The sequence below is a fragment of the Leptidea sinapis genome, chromosome 34, assembly GCF_905404315.1.
Source record: "Leptidea sinapis chromosome 34, ilLepSina1.1, whole genome shotgun sequence".
Classification (NCBI taxonomy): domain Eukaryota; kingdom Metazoa; phylum Arthropoda; class Insecta; order Lepidoptera; family Pieridae; genus Leptidea; species Leptidea sinapis.
The window spans coordinates 5,650,750-5,667,855 of NC_066298.1; the positions used below are offsets into that span (position 1 = coordinate 5,650,750).

Sequence of the window (17,106 nt, forward strand, 5' to 3'; positions counted from 1 at the left end):
GTACCTATAATCTAGCCGGCATCCGGTGCAAACGAGCCTCCTGGTATAAAATTACATTAAATGAGACATTAACCCATCGTTTAGTGTTCTCGGTAAATTATTTATCATACATCACGTATTCTCGTCGGTTGGTATGAGGTGTATGACACGCGACAGGTGTCTGGCGATGGAGTAGGTCGAGCACCTCGTCGTTACGTTTATGGTCAGATCTGGTCCGTTATCTATAAATAGAAGCCACTACTGGGGACTGGTGTTGAGCTCGCGGGTGACACCGGCCCGACAAGCTCCAGGTTCTGAACTCTCTGATGCAATAGACTCTCATTATCTTACAACGTTCTAACTAAACTTCTAACTTTGAAACCTGTTACAAAATATTTGCTTAAAAAGCCTTTTATTTCTTACAGATATGCTATTTACAAAGTTGATTAGTATCAGTAAGAAAAAGATTAAGTAGTTAGTTAATTTAATTATTATAGTAGTTTTATAAAAAGGAATTCATTTTGATGCATTTTATTCTGCAAGAACCCCTCTGCAGTTAAAGGCCCCCTCAAAATTGAGCCAGTTTTCTCTGTTTCAGTTTGGACCCGCTGTGTGTTTAATTTCATTTCAACTTCTGTTAATTAATACACAAATTAATTAATTAATTAATTGTTACACAAATTAAACTTGAAAACAAAATTGTAATTGTAAAAAAATGTATTGTAAATAAATAATTTATAAGTATTCTTGATTTGTTTAATACGTTTATCTTGACTTATTTAGTAGATTTTGTTAATTTCTTAATTTCATTACATTATAGAATGGTTGTTTTATAACTTATATTTATTTTATGTAACTATTTCACACAATATAATTTAGCATGCGGTATTCACCTTAAAAGGTAATGCATTTAGTAATAAGACCCTTGTAAATTAGCATAATAATAATAATTATAAATATATTATTGTAATTACCACCGGTGAATCTAAATAAATAAATAAAATAAAAATTTATGAATGATTCGGGACTTGAACGCTAGACCTCTCGCGTTCTCTCTTAACATTGAGCCAACCGTTCGAGTGACGTATAATATATATATATAAAAATGAATTGCTGTTCGTTAGTCTCGCTAAAACTCGAGAACGGCTGGACTGATTTGGCCAATTTAGGTCTTGAATTGTTTGTGGAAGTCCAGGGAAGGCTTAAAAGGTCAATAAAAAGGAAAATGCTGCTAAATTAAATAAAAACGACAAATTTGTTTTTCCTTTGATGTGTCCATACATAATTTCTATGAGAGAATTTATTGACGCACGGATTGACAGTTCTGCTGTGAAACAATTTCATTACGACAGCAGGGTGCATATTTTACGAAGTAATTTCTGATGTTATGATATATTATTGACAAATTCATATAAAAACATTATTTTATTTATTATATACAGAACAACGTATGTCGGGTCAGCTAGTTTAGTATAAAAGTAAGTAAGTACTTATTTGGATTTGAGTCAAAGGATTATTAGGATTACTCACTGAAGTGTGGGCTTTGGTATCACTTTGTGCCTTCATGAAATTAGCCTAGTTACCTGCGACCCCTCGCGTTCCGATCGAGCAATCATCCAACTGTGCCAACCGTTCGAGTGACGTACCGTCATAAAATCTTGTATGCTTTGTTCAACTCTCAGGCTGTAGCTTCATCTACAGGATCTACTTTACAGTTAATAACCTGTTCAAACCCAATAATTGCATACTAGGCAATTGACTTAAGGGGTCGCTATATTATTATGATTCAAGATCTGCCGCTGCTTGTGGCGGCGATGTTGGGCGGGTCGTTCCCTTCCCTAAAATATGGTCGAAGGAGGCGATGGCTGGTCCATGCGTCATGCTCGTGAACGGGTGCTACTCGTGGTGGCTGGATGATCTTGTTACCGGGAGGTCTACTTGACGTGTTTTTTTTATTATTACTTCCGTTAAAGTTATTATATATTTTATTTTATGAAATGCTCAAATAATGCCTCTATTTATTTACGGTATGTGTGGATTGATGCTTCTACTATACTCAATAACTCTTGTGTTTATAAGTATTAATTCACTTTTTTTTTCTGTTTTTGACTTACTCGTGTAAGCCTTTCAGTTTTTGACATTTGAGTATTTTTGTTGTGTCACTTTGCATATATTGTAATTGAAATGATTTGTAAAACAATTAAAATGTAAACTTAAAAGAGTGGCAATGAGTTTCTTGCTACTTCTTTTAATTAGCTCAACCCTTTACGAAGTAGCGGTAAATTCAATAAGAAACATTTTTTTTTGACATTCTTAAGAGTCATTTCCGTGACCTACATGAATAAAGTGTTTTTGAATTTGAATTTGATGATACTAAAGTATATAATTTGTTTTAACTTTACTCTTTAACATGTGTTGGAACTCGTCTCTAAGATTTTTTTAATTAAATTTTATTATAATACTGTAGTAAAAATACAATATTTGTATGCCTCTCCTTTTTTTAAATTTGTAATAATATTTAATTTGAATTTAGGATATAACAGATTACACATGTGTGTACTATTTTTCACAATAATATTTTAGAGAATTTTGTTAATAAATTTGTGACACCCTTTGAATCTGATCTAAAACGACTCCATGTTTGATCAAACCCCGTTTAAAATCAAATATTTCGTATATTTTTTTGGTTTGAAATAATCATTAAAGACCCACACAGGCAGGTCGCTGCACCACTCCCCCCCACACCAGTACAGGTGGAGGGATGGATCCTCCAGCTGGCCTGTGCTCCACACGCACCAATCCGCCATGTAACAGCTGACGCACGTGCAGCCCACACCGTACTGGTGACCTCCTGCCAGGAACTGAGCTGTGACGTCATACCATTGACTTCCACAGGGCGAGTTGCCACGTGCTACGCCCATTACCGCCGCATAATATTTGTTTGTGTCCAGAACGTCATGCGGTCGATGTCGCTGGGCGGGTGATTGTCCTGTGTTTGTTATCGGGGACGGTGGAGCGGGCCGTGGATTCGATTCCTGTTTGCATTCCATTCACGCTCGTAAACTGAGAACAATGGCGGCTGTTTGAACCAAACAACCGTTTCCTCAACTCGCCGCACCAGTTAAGCCCGCGGCTCCGGCCGCCGGTAGATTGCTACTCTCATGGCTGTTTCGATTATCCCAGTTTGCATGTTAAGTTATACCGCAGTGTAGGTACATCGTACACGTGCTCAAACTGGACACGACTTAGAGCTCTGTAAATCCTTGCCATTGTAATATCTCCGTCTTGTAAGCTCACGGAGTGTCCTGAGCAGCTGTTTAGTCTGATTCCTGCTGATTACCGCCCGCTGGTGCTGCATGAGTCAATGATCTGCTGTAAGTCTTGACGCTCGGCCGCACATTATCTAAACACCCAGACAGCCTCGGACTAGGCCATATATTAGATCATTTTATACGTCTATGATAGACTATGCAGCCGTGAAAACGTCGAAATAAATAGACTTTAGAACCAACCTCTATTTTGAGCAATTCACGCACACTAACGCAAAGTGTCACACAATTCGCGAGTGTAACTCGCACGAGAAGCTTGTTACGCACACTAATATAATATTCCATGTTGTCTGATAGCAACAGACTATTTAGACGTATAAATTATATAAGACTCTCAGAGTGAGAGAGATCTCATGGTGTTTGCTAATAGACAATGACACAATACAATATTGAATAATTAATAATAATAATAGTGCGCAGACTTTGGTAACTAGAATTGTAAATCATGTACCAGGGAACTCAGAGATTGTGTATTTGAACGAAGCTAACAATGCTTGGCTAAATATTGCAAACATTCAAAATTTTCCAGACGATTTAAAGTGTCAAAAAGCATGGAACGCACTTCTTTGTAAGTCAGCCTTTGATGATCTATTGATCTCATCTACTGACATAACAGAACGTGCTCGTCTTTTCGCCGTGACAGAAAATGAGTCGGGATTTTGTTACAAGCCTTGCTTTCTGCGCCGATTGGAACGCTACTTGACAATATGACATTGTCAATATGCGTATCACTCCGGCTAGGTATAAAACTGAATGAACCACATCAATGTAGATGTGGCGTTCAGGTAGTTGCTCTTGGACGCCACGGGTTATCCTGCCTAAAATCGGCAGGCCGTATCAGTCGTCACGCCAGCATTAATGAAGTCATCCGCAGGGCATTTGCCGCTCTTAATATACCAGCTGTTTTAGAGCCAAATGGTATTACCCGCCGCGATGGCAAGCGTCCTGATGGAATGACGCTGGTGGCTTGGGCACGGGGAAGGGCGCTGGTGTGGGACGCTACTTGCGTCAACACTCTGGCTCCTTCTCATGTCCAAGTTACGTCAGTTGGTGCTGGGGCTGCTGCTTCGACTGCCGAAGACAGCAAGCGTCGCAAATATGTTGGTCTCAGTGAGTCATACATCTTTGTGCCGTTTGGTGTCGAGACACTTGGCCCGTGGGGCCCAGAGGCGCGGAGAATGTTCAAAATACTATCTTCGCGCCTCAATAAGGCTACTGGAAACCCAAGCGCTGGCAGCTATTTCGGTCAACGGATCAGCCTTGCTATCCAACGCGGTTATGCTGCCAGTATTCTTGGTACGCTTCCACGTAATGATAGTTTTAATTTTATGTAGTCGTAGTATTGTAAATATAGTTATAAGATTTGTTTTGATTAAATAAATAATTTAAAATATTGAATAAACTATTTTTAAGGAAAAAGCTAAAAATAATACTTCAAGCGTTTCTTCCGGCGGTTTCTTCTCTATAATATACAATAAACAATATAAAGGAATGAGATTTAATTAAATCCTTAATGGCTTGACAACGCTCCAGAGGCCACGCACACCAACAAATGAAAGTGAATCACTAACTCTATAAAATTACAGAGATGACATACAGGCTTGACTCCTGAATGTGTCTACTGTGCCTGAAGTCTAGGCGTTTTTTGCTTAGCGAATACCGATTGTCATAAAATAATTGTCAATCTATTCAACCTTGAGTATTTCCATAAAAAACCGTAAATTTTCGTTGCGCTAGTGTTGCGCGAGCGATGTAGTGGACATGAAATAGACACTCGCCGCTGCCGCAGCGTCGAGCTCGAGGTCGTGTTGCTTAGAGAATTGCACTGCAGGTAGCCATTATTTATGTGCTGAAGACTGAAGCGTTAATGATTTACCACAAAAGAATATACAGATACTAACACTAAAAAGAGCAAAAACATGCTATGATAAAGTAAATCATAATACAGATGCAGGTTACCATATAAGGACAACGATCAATCGTTCGTCCCCGGGATCATTCGTTCACTCATGCCGCGTGGGCTCATTTTTTGGTCACACAAGGAAACTTTTAATTGGATTGTTTCATTAAATATTTATTTTTATGTTAGGTCGCATTAAGATCAGAGAGATAAGTAGCGGTTTCGAATAAATTAATTGGTTATTCAGGGTAACGTCCGGTAGTTAGTGTTTCTTGATTTTTACTCTTACATCAAACAAAGGAGTGAGCGATACGTGGTGCAGGCACCTTACATGAGACCAAACACACTGCCTATATAACATAATATTATCAAGAATTTATTGAGAGGCAACAGTCAAGTTAATTCTTTAAATTTTGCTCTCAATGATTCTTTCTATAGGACCTAGGTCATAAATAGCGCGAATAGCCCTCTTCTGTAGCACAAAGATGGTATTGATATCGGCAGTGTTGCCACATAGCAATATACCATAGGAAATAATACTGTGAAAATAACTAAAATAAACTAGTCGCACCGTATGTATGTCAGTTAATTGTCTAATCTTTTTAACCGCGTATGCTGCAGAACTAAATCTATCCTATTTATATTAGCCTATCCTTCAATATGGGGCCCCTATTGTAACGTGAAATCCAATTAGTCCCAAGAAATATACCAGATTCCACCGGTTTTATCACCTCTCCATTTAACAAAACACTCGCATCTACATTTTTGACACTTAGCACGGTAAATTTTATATATTACTAGCTGACCCGACAGACGTTGCTCTGTAGATGTTGTTATAATGAAATTGTTTCACAGTGGAACTGTCAAACCGTGCCTCAATAATTTCTCTCATAGAAAATATGTCCAAAGGAAATATATATTGAAAATAAAAATAATTATGGGTCCCAAATCGAAATAAAAACTATCCTATCTCTCAAGTTGAACTAAACTGCACTCCATGAAGTAATCCATTTAAATGCGTTCATTAGTTTAGGAGTCCATCGCGGACAAACAACGTGTCACGTAATTTATATATATTAAAGATTTCGTTTTCTTGTTATTTAACATTAGGTTATTAGCGCTAAACCAGTACACGATTTCAGTTTCATTTCACTTATATCAGCGATATGACAATAGTGTTCAGAGCCATGTTAGATCCAATAGTTTGTTATAATAAATGTCACATCACTAGTGGCGCCCCCTACTCTATGGGTCTACATTGTTTGTCTACTTTGCCGTTTCGCCCCCGCGCTTTGTCTTCTATTTTATACATATACTAGTGGACCCGACAGACGTTGTCCGATACACATGTCTTAATTTTGAAAAATCGGTCCAGCCGTTAGGAGGAATTCACTAACGTACACATGAGAAGGAGAATTATATATGGACTGAATTGAGAATCTAAAACAATCTCAAATTCACTGGAACACACAAAAATATCATCAAAATTGGTCCAGCCGTTTACGAGGTACTTCAATTGTGAATTTAAACGATTCTTGAATCCACCTGAAGACACACACCAATCTCAAATTCACTGGAACACACAGAAAAATCATAATCGGTCCAGCCGTTTAGGAGGTAGTTTAATTGTGAATCTACATCATTCTCGAATCCACCTGAAGGCACACAGAAAGTTTATTTGAAATCGGTCAAGCCGTTTAGGAGTAGTTCAGTTACAACAGACGCACAAAAGAAATATATATATTAAGATGTAGGTAGGTGTAAATAATTCATAAGAGATTTCTATTTGCCTGATTAGCGTTTCATTGTATGCCTGCTCTTGATCTATAAACATAATTATGGTTGAGATAAACATTAGATAATTACTCCGATCGCGCACATCGTCCCAACACGCGAGCAATACATCGCAGGTGTGAAATTTATGTGTTCTGTTTCCTTGTTTTTGTTGAAATATCTTCACTAGCTATCTATGATTAATGGATTTTAAAGTGATGCTTTATTTTTAAACTCCGATTAGCACATTAATATACCACTTAATACTAATCTGTATTGGGTAGCGAGTATAGATTAGTGTTATATTTTCCTGTGATTTTATCGTTTTGTAATAGTAGATATCAATGTTTCTACTTAGTTACACAATATAATGGATTTCGTCAAAATACATTTATTTAAAATATCTTCTTCAAAACATCTTCTTGAAAGATCTGAAGATAAAAGAAAGGCTATCGTCGACTGTGCAACTACGAATTCTGAAGTTCTTTGGTCACATCTCCAGAAATGAAGGATCGATTGAGCAGTTGATAGTGCAGGGCCAAGTGGAGGGGAACAGATCGAGAGGACGCTCACCCACGCGATGGACGGATCTGATCAAAGCAGTGACTCAGACAAGTGTGGAGGAGTATCGCAAGGGAGGCAGTGCGACCCCAAACTAAGGAGGCCAACGACGACTAATCGACGAATATACGGTCGAGTTTAGTGAAGGCGAACCAACGCACGGGGCGGTGCCCCCGTCGCTAAAACCCACCGCTGACCACAGCGCACCTGACGTCACGTAAATTTTCATATGAGTTCAGGTGCTTAATAATAATAAAAAAGATAAAGAGTCTCTTCGTGTATACTCTATTTTTATAAATACATAAAAAAAGAATTAGGAATATTGAAAACGATTCAAATTCACGAGAGATTGAGATGGATATAGAGTATCAGGATAATTGAACGGTTCACTATTTTTCACCAAGCTTAAAAATTATTTAATATTTTAATGTGAACAATTGTATTACATATATTGCAAATCTGCAGCTTTACAAACCTCATATGCATCTCTTGAGGCATACTTAATATTCACAGTTCACAAGTCGATGCAACCTATGCATTTTAAATGGTGATATAGAGATCTCACCACAAAACCAGCTATTTAACTTTTCTTTGCATAGTATAGTTGTCCGGGGCTGGGGTAAATTATAAAGATATAAAAGGGATAAGTATTTATTAATATTAAGCATTAAAATGGATTAAACTAATGAGGTGAGATGAGATTGGGATTAAAAAGTCGCGCTCGGTACGACGTCCGAATGCTAACTAACTCAAGTTAATAATATATTGAAATATAATGAAAAATATAACATTAGCAAATCATATTGCATGATGTCACCTACATTGAAAACTCTGTACGATTGCTTAGCCGTACATGTTCCCAAGTGAGGAAAAGATGAAGGCAACTAAAAACGAAGGATAAACTTAAGACTAACAAGGTGATAAAAAAAAACCATGTGTGTTATTTATACGTGGTGTGTGGTGGTGTAGAAGTGAAACCATAAATTTTGGCTTCAAGTTAATGAGAATAATGCTAAATTTCTGGAAGAGGATTATTGTAAGTTTTAGTAATAATCATAGTGATAAGGAGCTTGATAATTATTTTACAATTAATTCGTATATATTACATAGATTTATTTAGACTCTGAGATTTCATTTTCGATAAATGATACACAAGGCTTATGGTAACTAAAGTATGAAATAAAGACTTTGGTCTCAATATTCTCAATATATCTTTGAAATACTGCGTCAATTATAGTTTTTGACCTTGTTGTTGATACAGTGCGAATGATGGACATTTTCAAATTAAATTTGGCGTCCAAAATTCAATAAACGGAATCGCTGTATCCGATGCAGAATTTAGATTTAGCCTCTTAACTGAATATGAAGTCCTGGTACATGTTGCTAGGATGATACATGATTTCAACCGCTATGAAAGAGATTACTATCACCACTAACATATTATGTTCTCCTGGTGTCTATGTAGTAATACGACGTGCGCATGACGTCAGAATATATTGAGGTATACTCGAATCATAGAGAAGACAATCTCTTCTTCACTATGATCGCCTGGTACCAGCACACTGTATAATGTCTTGAACGGAGATTAACGGCGGATCACCCGATGATAACGGTTGAACTATCACAACAAAAGGGAAAGGAATGGATTTCGTTGTCGACAACAGTTGGATAGTTATCGCTATCATTCAAGACACATTGCAACGTTTAGTATTGCAATTCAGTAAAGTCCATAAAATAGATCTGTAAATATGTCACGAAAAGCAGCAATATGGCGGCATCCAAACCTCCAATACCAACGATATGAAGTTGGTCGGTATGTTAACTGCAATGAAACGATTTGGCGTATATTTTCATTCCCTTTTCACGAACGTCAACCTACTGTTGTTCATTTAGAAGGCCATTGATGATGGAAATGGTGGGTTATATTTCCTGTATGAACTGGTAAGACATTCCTCATGTTTTCATTCATAGTTTTAGCCACAGTTCGTGCGAGATGCGGTTGCAGTACAATTGCTTTTTCTGGAATAGCAACCACATTGTTAGAAGCATGCCGTACGGCTCAATCAGTTTAACATCGGCAGTTTTGCCGATATATCTTTGAACTATTGTATAATCACCATGTAATATTGCAAAGCACTCCGCAATTGCCAACGTTTTATCAGCATCGAAAATCATCATCTGGGACGAATGCACAATAGCGCATTAGCATGCATTGGAACCACTTAACCGAACATTGAAAAAATTACGCTAGGACTCGAGATGTTTTGAAGGAGTCCATTCACAATATTTAAGAACCGTAGTAACGCTGTATAACAATAAAAAATATTATTATTTTCACTGATGTAAAACCCTATTTCAGTAAAATTAAAGAGTACCTACCTACCAACTACGCAGAATGTACCTACATGTTCACCTAATAAACCGCGAAACGACAAAAACGTTAAAAGACCCAACCTAACGAAACTACCTAAACGAATACTTACTCTTTGCTAATACATTGAGAATCTCTTACTCTTTGCTAATAAACGTCAAATATACAGAAACTGCTCAAAGTGAGCTCCACGTCGCTCGTCGGGATATGGCTTGTGTGGCATTTCGCACCATCGTCGGTGTTATTGATGTGAAAGACGCTGTTCCATCCGGCAACCCTTGGGCAATCGGAGAAATACACTCTGTCCTTCACATAACGGCACAAAAAGAAGTTCAAGGGTGTGAGGTCCGGAGAACGAGCAGGCCATAGCACTGGTCCCATCCATCTTCGAGGAAAGCAAACGTTAAGGCCTATCGCAGACGACAGACTAACCGTGACGCACTTTTTAGTCTGTGATAATAAAACATACAGAATTATAATATGCAGTATCGCAGACGACGCGCGCGCAAAAAGTCTTACACACAAAATATCCTCGTAGATCTGAAAGACCGCGCCGTACAAAAAGTGCGCCAAAAAAATATAACGTTCGCGACTACACCCGTTAACGACATTGACATTTAAATAAATAAACATTAAGCTAGCTTAAGTTTATGACATAATTTTTTTTGTTCACTTATAATCAGCTTAATTTTGTCGATTTACGAGTCATGGAGCTTAGATTTGAACAAAATGTGACGGAAAACGGCAATAAATTCAATACATCCAGTGAAAATATATTTTTTTTTAAGTGAGTAGTTCAAGAGGTGGCTCGGTGACTAATAAATAATTAATTTTGCAAAAAATTACTGTCACGAGATATTTACAACGACACCTGCCGGCTGTGCTGCAAACTACTATTATGAAGCCACCTGGCGGCTTTTGTAATCAATACTAAGGTTTAAATATGGCGAAGTGTCCCGTGGAAAATTCCTGTCACCGCTAGGTGCCGCCCTATGTGCGTGTTCAGTGATTTATCATAAGGCGTGCGTTGCAATTCCGGAAAATAAACAAACTCCATCAGGTTGGATATGCCTAGATTGTAAATGTAAACTTCCAAAAACGGACAATACTGCAACACCTGTGAAAGGCACTGAAACTAGAAAACTAGAAACTAGTACTTCAGTTGCCTTAGGTAAAACCATTACTACGGAAAATGTTACCAGCCAATGTACCCGATCCTTTGATATCCATGAGCCCAGAGATTCACAGTCTCAATGACATGGCACACGATATTACCCAGCCATTTAGTGTGGACTGATTTTATAACGTGTGATATACAATTAGACTCATGCAACGCCGGGTTTCGCTGCTAGTAAATAAATAAAACTGAGGGTGGCGTAGTTGTGAAGTCAATGTTCATGTGAGTGGTGGATAGTCTTGGACGTTCAGAGGAAGTTGCGACCAAGAGCTCGTGTTATGTTAATATTAATTATTATTGTGAATATTCAATACACCTCAAAATGAATGGCAAATATTTTAGAACTGTGTCGAAGTGTCGGCTAGACACACGCAGTGGGCCACGCGCCTCGATTAAAATAGCGACGAAAAGTAAAAATAATTCGCGCTTCGTGATGGAGAGCTGCAGTCTGCGAGGCCGCCAGTAGTCGGTGGTCGAGTGGCCAAGTCGGCACGTCCCGCGGAGTACAGTTTGCGTGGAGCCGCGCACTTGTGCTGAGTGTTGTTTGTACACAGATACCAACAACAGTGTGTTGGCGATGGTGCCGGCGGTTTTGTGGTTGTGTACAGCGCTAGTGGTGGCGGCGCAGCAGGACCCGCTGATAGGTAAGTGGTGACGCTGTCGGCTGCTATCCAACCCTCATGGATCGTGATTCACTGTGCCTGGCGGTACCAGTTGACTCTACACATGTATAATAATAATAATATTGACACACTTATACACAAATTATCTTGCCCCAAATTAAGCATATAGCCTGTGTTATGGGTTACAAGACAACGATATATTTAATACAATATACTTACTTAAACATACATAAATATAAACATCCATGACTTGGAAACAAACATCAATATTCATCATATAATACACTTGCACCTACCTCTGTATGTATATGTATAGTTCAGGGGCCAACCGAATGCAGCAGTTCTACCCTTAAATTCAATATCTTCGCGACATTTTCGTCTTGCGAATTGCGAATATACGAAACGAAAAGGCCAAGTAAAGTACATATGATACCGTTTGCAGTGCCACAGTTCTCCTAAATCCAACCCAATGGTTATTGTCCTGCCATCTTAGGACTATTTAGATTTTAGACAGTTATAGAACTACTGTGTCAATTGTCGGAGGACTTCCTTCGTAATCTATGTTCCTGAAATTTGAAAGGAAGCGCTTCAGTAAGTGGTTCATCACAATATGTTCCCTATCTCGATATTTAATAGAATCAGGTTTTTTCAATAATAATGTAGTTTATTATGTGTCGTCAGTTTTAGTTTCAATATTACAGTCCCTGGAGGATCACTAACGGTTTAGCCTATTTCTAAAGCTAAGATTAGACTACAACATGGATTGCAACATAAATATCTGATATTATCTCATATCTGCAGCGCTCTCCCTTGCTTGTTGAATCTGAGTATTGTGTGTATTAGTGTGTGTACTTTGATTTGAATATCTTGAATCATTCACTCTAATTAGACACTGGCGGACTCTTAAACTGCATCAATATCCAAGAGGCCTTAGAAATAAACATTTTAACCTAATTTTACAGCTTTCATACGAATTTGTGTTGGAACATATAGTTTGGTTCGTAGGTACACTTCATAACAGCGTAGTATCATTTCCGTAAGTGTGTGTTAGTACACTCGAAAGGACCATTCAATTTTTTTTAATAAAACGATAAATTTAACAAAATTTGGTTTGGGTTGATTGCCCACCGGACCTTATTACATTCTTATCGGTTCCGGATAGATATGATTTGGCTTATTAAATTCATAAAAGAAAACAGGAGTTGTAAGAGCTGTTTAAGTCTTAGCCCCGCATTAGTAATTGTGATTTTCGTACATCATCGCGGTTGTAAATCGAACCATCATACAATGTTATATTTCACCAGAGAAATATCGCCGTGCGTAACCATGTTGCACCATGTGCGAGAAATCATGCATACCACGCTCAGAATACAAACACCGCTGTATTATAACCAACCGCTCAAGTTATTGTTTACGATGTCAATAATACATAGGCTGTACTAAAAGTATCGGGAATGGAATATTTCCACTGTTCCTGTCATATTAAAATCTTTTTAATTGAAAACTCCATGGTTTTAAAAATCGAATACCATTTATTTATTCAAAAAAAGATTCTCGGTCTTGTTACAAGGTCTTGCCAAACTTGTTTAGTCGTTGAGAAAATGGAATTGACTCGAGAAAATTCTAGAGCGATGATTTATTATGACTTTCGACGTGGTTTAACACAAAAACAGTGTTTTGACCGGATGATTTCTGCATTTGGTGATGAAGCCCCATCCATAACCACAATTTATCGCTGGTTTGCTGAATTTCAACGAGGACGTGTCAAGCTCAGTGATGATCCCCGTCAAGGTCGTCCAAAAACTGCAGTCACCAAAGAAAACGTTGATTGCTGTGCGTAAGCTGATTGAGGAAGATCGACATGTGACATAACGCGAAATTCAGGCAACTTTAGCCATTGGCATGAGTCAAATACAAATAATCTTGCATGAACAATTAGGTGTAAAACAGTTGTTTTCCCGATGGATACCGCATTTGTTCTGTGAAGAGAAAAAGTGGCTCGCGTTACTTGGTGCGTCAGAACTCTCGAAAGATTCCACGCAGGATCCTAAAATGCTGTATACAACATCGTATCAGGTGACGAATCCTGGATATACGCGTACGAACCCGAAACAAAAAACCAGTAACGAGTTTGGGGGTTCGAAAATGAGTTAAAGCCAACAAAAATTGTTCGTTCACGGAGTGTTGCAAAAAAAATGGTGGCCACGTTTGTCTCCAAGACCGGCCATGTTGCGACTATTCCTCTTGAGGGACAAAGAACGGTTAATGCAGAATGGAATGCTAGCATTTGTTTGCCACAGGTCGTTTCTGAACTCCGTAAAGAGAACTGCAACCGCCGCATCATCCTCCATAACGACAATGCGAGTTCTCACACCGCGCACAGAACAAAAGAGTTTTTAGAGCAAGAAAACAGAATTATTAGACCATCCGTCGTACAGCCCTGACCTAAACCCTAATGATTTCTATACTTTCCCTAAAATAAAGAATAAATTGCGTGGTCAGAGATTTTCATCACCTCAAGAAGCCTACAAAACGGCCATTTTGGAGACCCCAACTTCCGAATGGAATGGTTGCTCTAATGATTGGTTCCATCGTATGGAAAAATGTGTCAAATTGCGCGGAGAATACTTCGAAAAGCAATAAATACATTTTTACATAGTAATGTTGTGTCACTTCCTTGATTCCCGAAATTTTCAGTACTGCCCTCATAAACCGAAAGTCTTTAGAATATTTTGACTCCAGATCGCAATGTCAGTTTGTCAGTCAGTGTCATGTCAGTTCATTAAGCAGGAATGTTGCAATCGCCTAGGATATCAACCACTAAGCACCGAACGTATTGTTGTGGATTCGGTGGCAAACAAAAATAAATAAATAATTCGCTTATTCATTTAAAGTATTATTCCCGCTTTACCAACAACATATATTTTGATCTTTCACTGCTCGTTGTTGATCAGATTACCGATCTCTTACCTACCGTTGATCCTGCTGGATGACGAGTCCTTCGGCGTATCTAATAAAATTGAAGCTTCTATATAGAATATAATATATAATTTAATTTAACCCTTATTTATTTCACTCTGAGATAATATCCACACCCCGTGGCTCTCCGGAACCTTCCGCATTCCGTACCTTGTTAAGTTACGTGTTAATGGGTTCCATACCTACAGTATCTGTATTCTATTCACATTAGGTTTTGACTTGTTGTGCTGCTCAAGAGCCGGTCGCTATTCACTCTCTATTCAAGCGATTCTGGGAGCTTGAGGGTACTCCCTCCACGCCGCCTATTCAACACCCAGCAGACGTTGAATTCGAAATATTTTATAAAGAAACCAAAACATACCCACCCATAATTAAAACAATTATTGTAATGCAAACTTACCGCTCGCAAATATACCTTAGAGGTTTTACGAGTATGTTTTTATTATTATATATATTAAGATAATTTTGTTCATTGTATAAATAAATACATAGAACATAGTTGCCCTTCCGTGCAAAGGGAATGTATTTACACTTGGCCACTCTTTCGAGTACGCACGTAGGTGCTTTCTGTGTCTGGAAAGAAAATTAGGAGGATCACCGAAATTAAGATTTGCTTATGATGATGTTATAATATGAGAATATATGTCGAGAAATTACATCGTAAAAGCTCTCCGTCTCAGGTACCGAGAATTCTGCTGACGTCCTTTCGCCTGGTATTTTGCCGTAGAAACTAGTCACGCATCCTCTATGGCACCACCATGGCCTTCGTCAAATACGTCTGACCATTCAAATATTTAGAGGGATAAATTATTAGTAACGTACCTGAACAAAAGCTTCTAACGCATATGGTGTCGTCATCAATAAAGTATTGCGCGCTATATGATTTAGCGCTTCGTATGTTGTTCGGGCTCAGGAATAATATCTGGGACTGTCTTAAGGTTTCTTATAGTCGCCGGTTTTGGCTCGTTAAATAAATGAATTTATGTAGGTACTTGCAATCAATCAAGAATCATGAGGAAAGAAGTAAAATGCAATCCACTAACCTCTGAACACTCCCACGTCACTCAGGTGGCGGCGGCGCAGCATCTCCAACGGTCCTGACTCTGGTGTTCCAGGTGAACGTCGCTGGCGATCGCAAGCTTGCAAAGTTTATATATGTAGACACTAGTATTAAACGTCAACACTAGACTTGATGACCACTGGTTATCAGTCAAGGTAAACACGGTTTACATTTGTAGTGCTATCGACCACGCCCGAGCAAAGATCAATTCTCTCTGTCCGCTTGTCAACCCAAGCGCGACTTGTGTCATCGGATAGTGGAGCATGTACAACTACCCTCATGATTCCTAATAAAATCAGCAAGTACCGTACATATGTCATTGTGGTCTAAATTGCTTCGTAAACGTAAAATGACGACCCAGCGCTATTACAGCATCTGTAGACCGCCGCAGAACTGACTAAGTGTCTGCCAATGTAATGAACTAAGCAAAAAATAAATGCTCCGCGCTCTACAATGCAAGTTCTTTGCAGCAGAATAGAATAACATTAAAAATAACAAACCTTGTTCACAAACTCTTAATCGACTACGGCCCTTCATTGTCAACGGTTTAATCCTTGTAGGTGGTAGACTATCCAATTTCGCTTTAGATTATGCTCATAAGCATCCCGTTATATTACCGCGCAGTGATCATATGATCATATGACTTACTATATAGTAAGTATGATTATCGACCACTATCACGTAAAACATTTAAACGCCAGACCAGAACTACTTAGGTCACTGTTGCGCCAAGAGTTCCGGATCTTGTCCGCACGCCAGCATTGTGAGGCAGCACGTCCACATGTGCAACTCTTGTTTTCGTTTGAAAGCGCGCCCCAATTACCCGCAGCAGACTTGCCTGATTGTCGTATGCGCCAAGTAACCCAAGTTATTAAAGCATTCACTCGTACAGGCTGCGACTATGCAGGTCCTGTTGCTTATGCCGATACGTCGCCGTGGCGGCGAAAGTAAAAAGGCGTATCTTTGCCTTTTCACATGCCTCACTACTCATGCTGTATCCGTTGAGGTAGACACAGACGTCAGCACTCCGAGCTTTCTCGATTCGTTGAAAAGGTTTCTTTCTGGGAGTTGAGAGTCGTTATCGGCATATAAACTATGTATACCGACAACACAACAATTTTTTAAAGGCAGCTCACTTCTTACATCTTCATACCACTTCATTAAAGTCTATACCTGCGCGTGATGTTGAATCTGACTGGTTCAGCTAACTTCATAGACATTTTTTATTAGATAATTTAGTACAGTTGCTCTGGAACCGCTGGAAGATGGAATACCTCCACAGCTTACTAGTTCGGCAGAAGTGGAATACTCCTACCGCATATATAGAGCCATGTAGTAATAAGTATAATGAATG

General features: G+C 38.7%; 1 protein-coding gene across 3 annotated transcripts in view; it reads left to right on the forward strand.

The window, feature by feature from the left end:
• The first annotated feature begins 11,284 nt into the window (after positions 1 to 11,284).
• LOC126974912 (glutamate receptor ionotropic, kainate 2-like) overlaps positions 11,285 to 17,106 on the forward strand; it is a 30,345-nt gene continuing 24,523 nt past the window's right edge. The window contains exon 1 of one of the 3 annotated variants that reach the window (XM_050822645.1): positions 11,285 to 11,734. In XM_050822645.1, the coding sequence (XP_050678602.1) occupies positions 11,668 to 11,734 (67 nt within the window). In that variant the 5' untranslated portion in view covers positions 11,285 to 11,667. The remainder of the gene's footprint in view (positions 11,735 to 17,106) is intronic. The other 2 variants (XM_050822647.1, XM_050822646.1) reach the window with 2 other exon arrangements.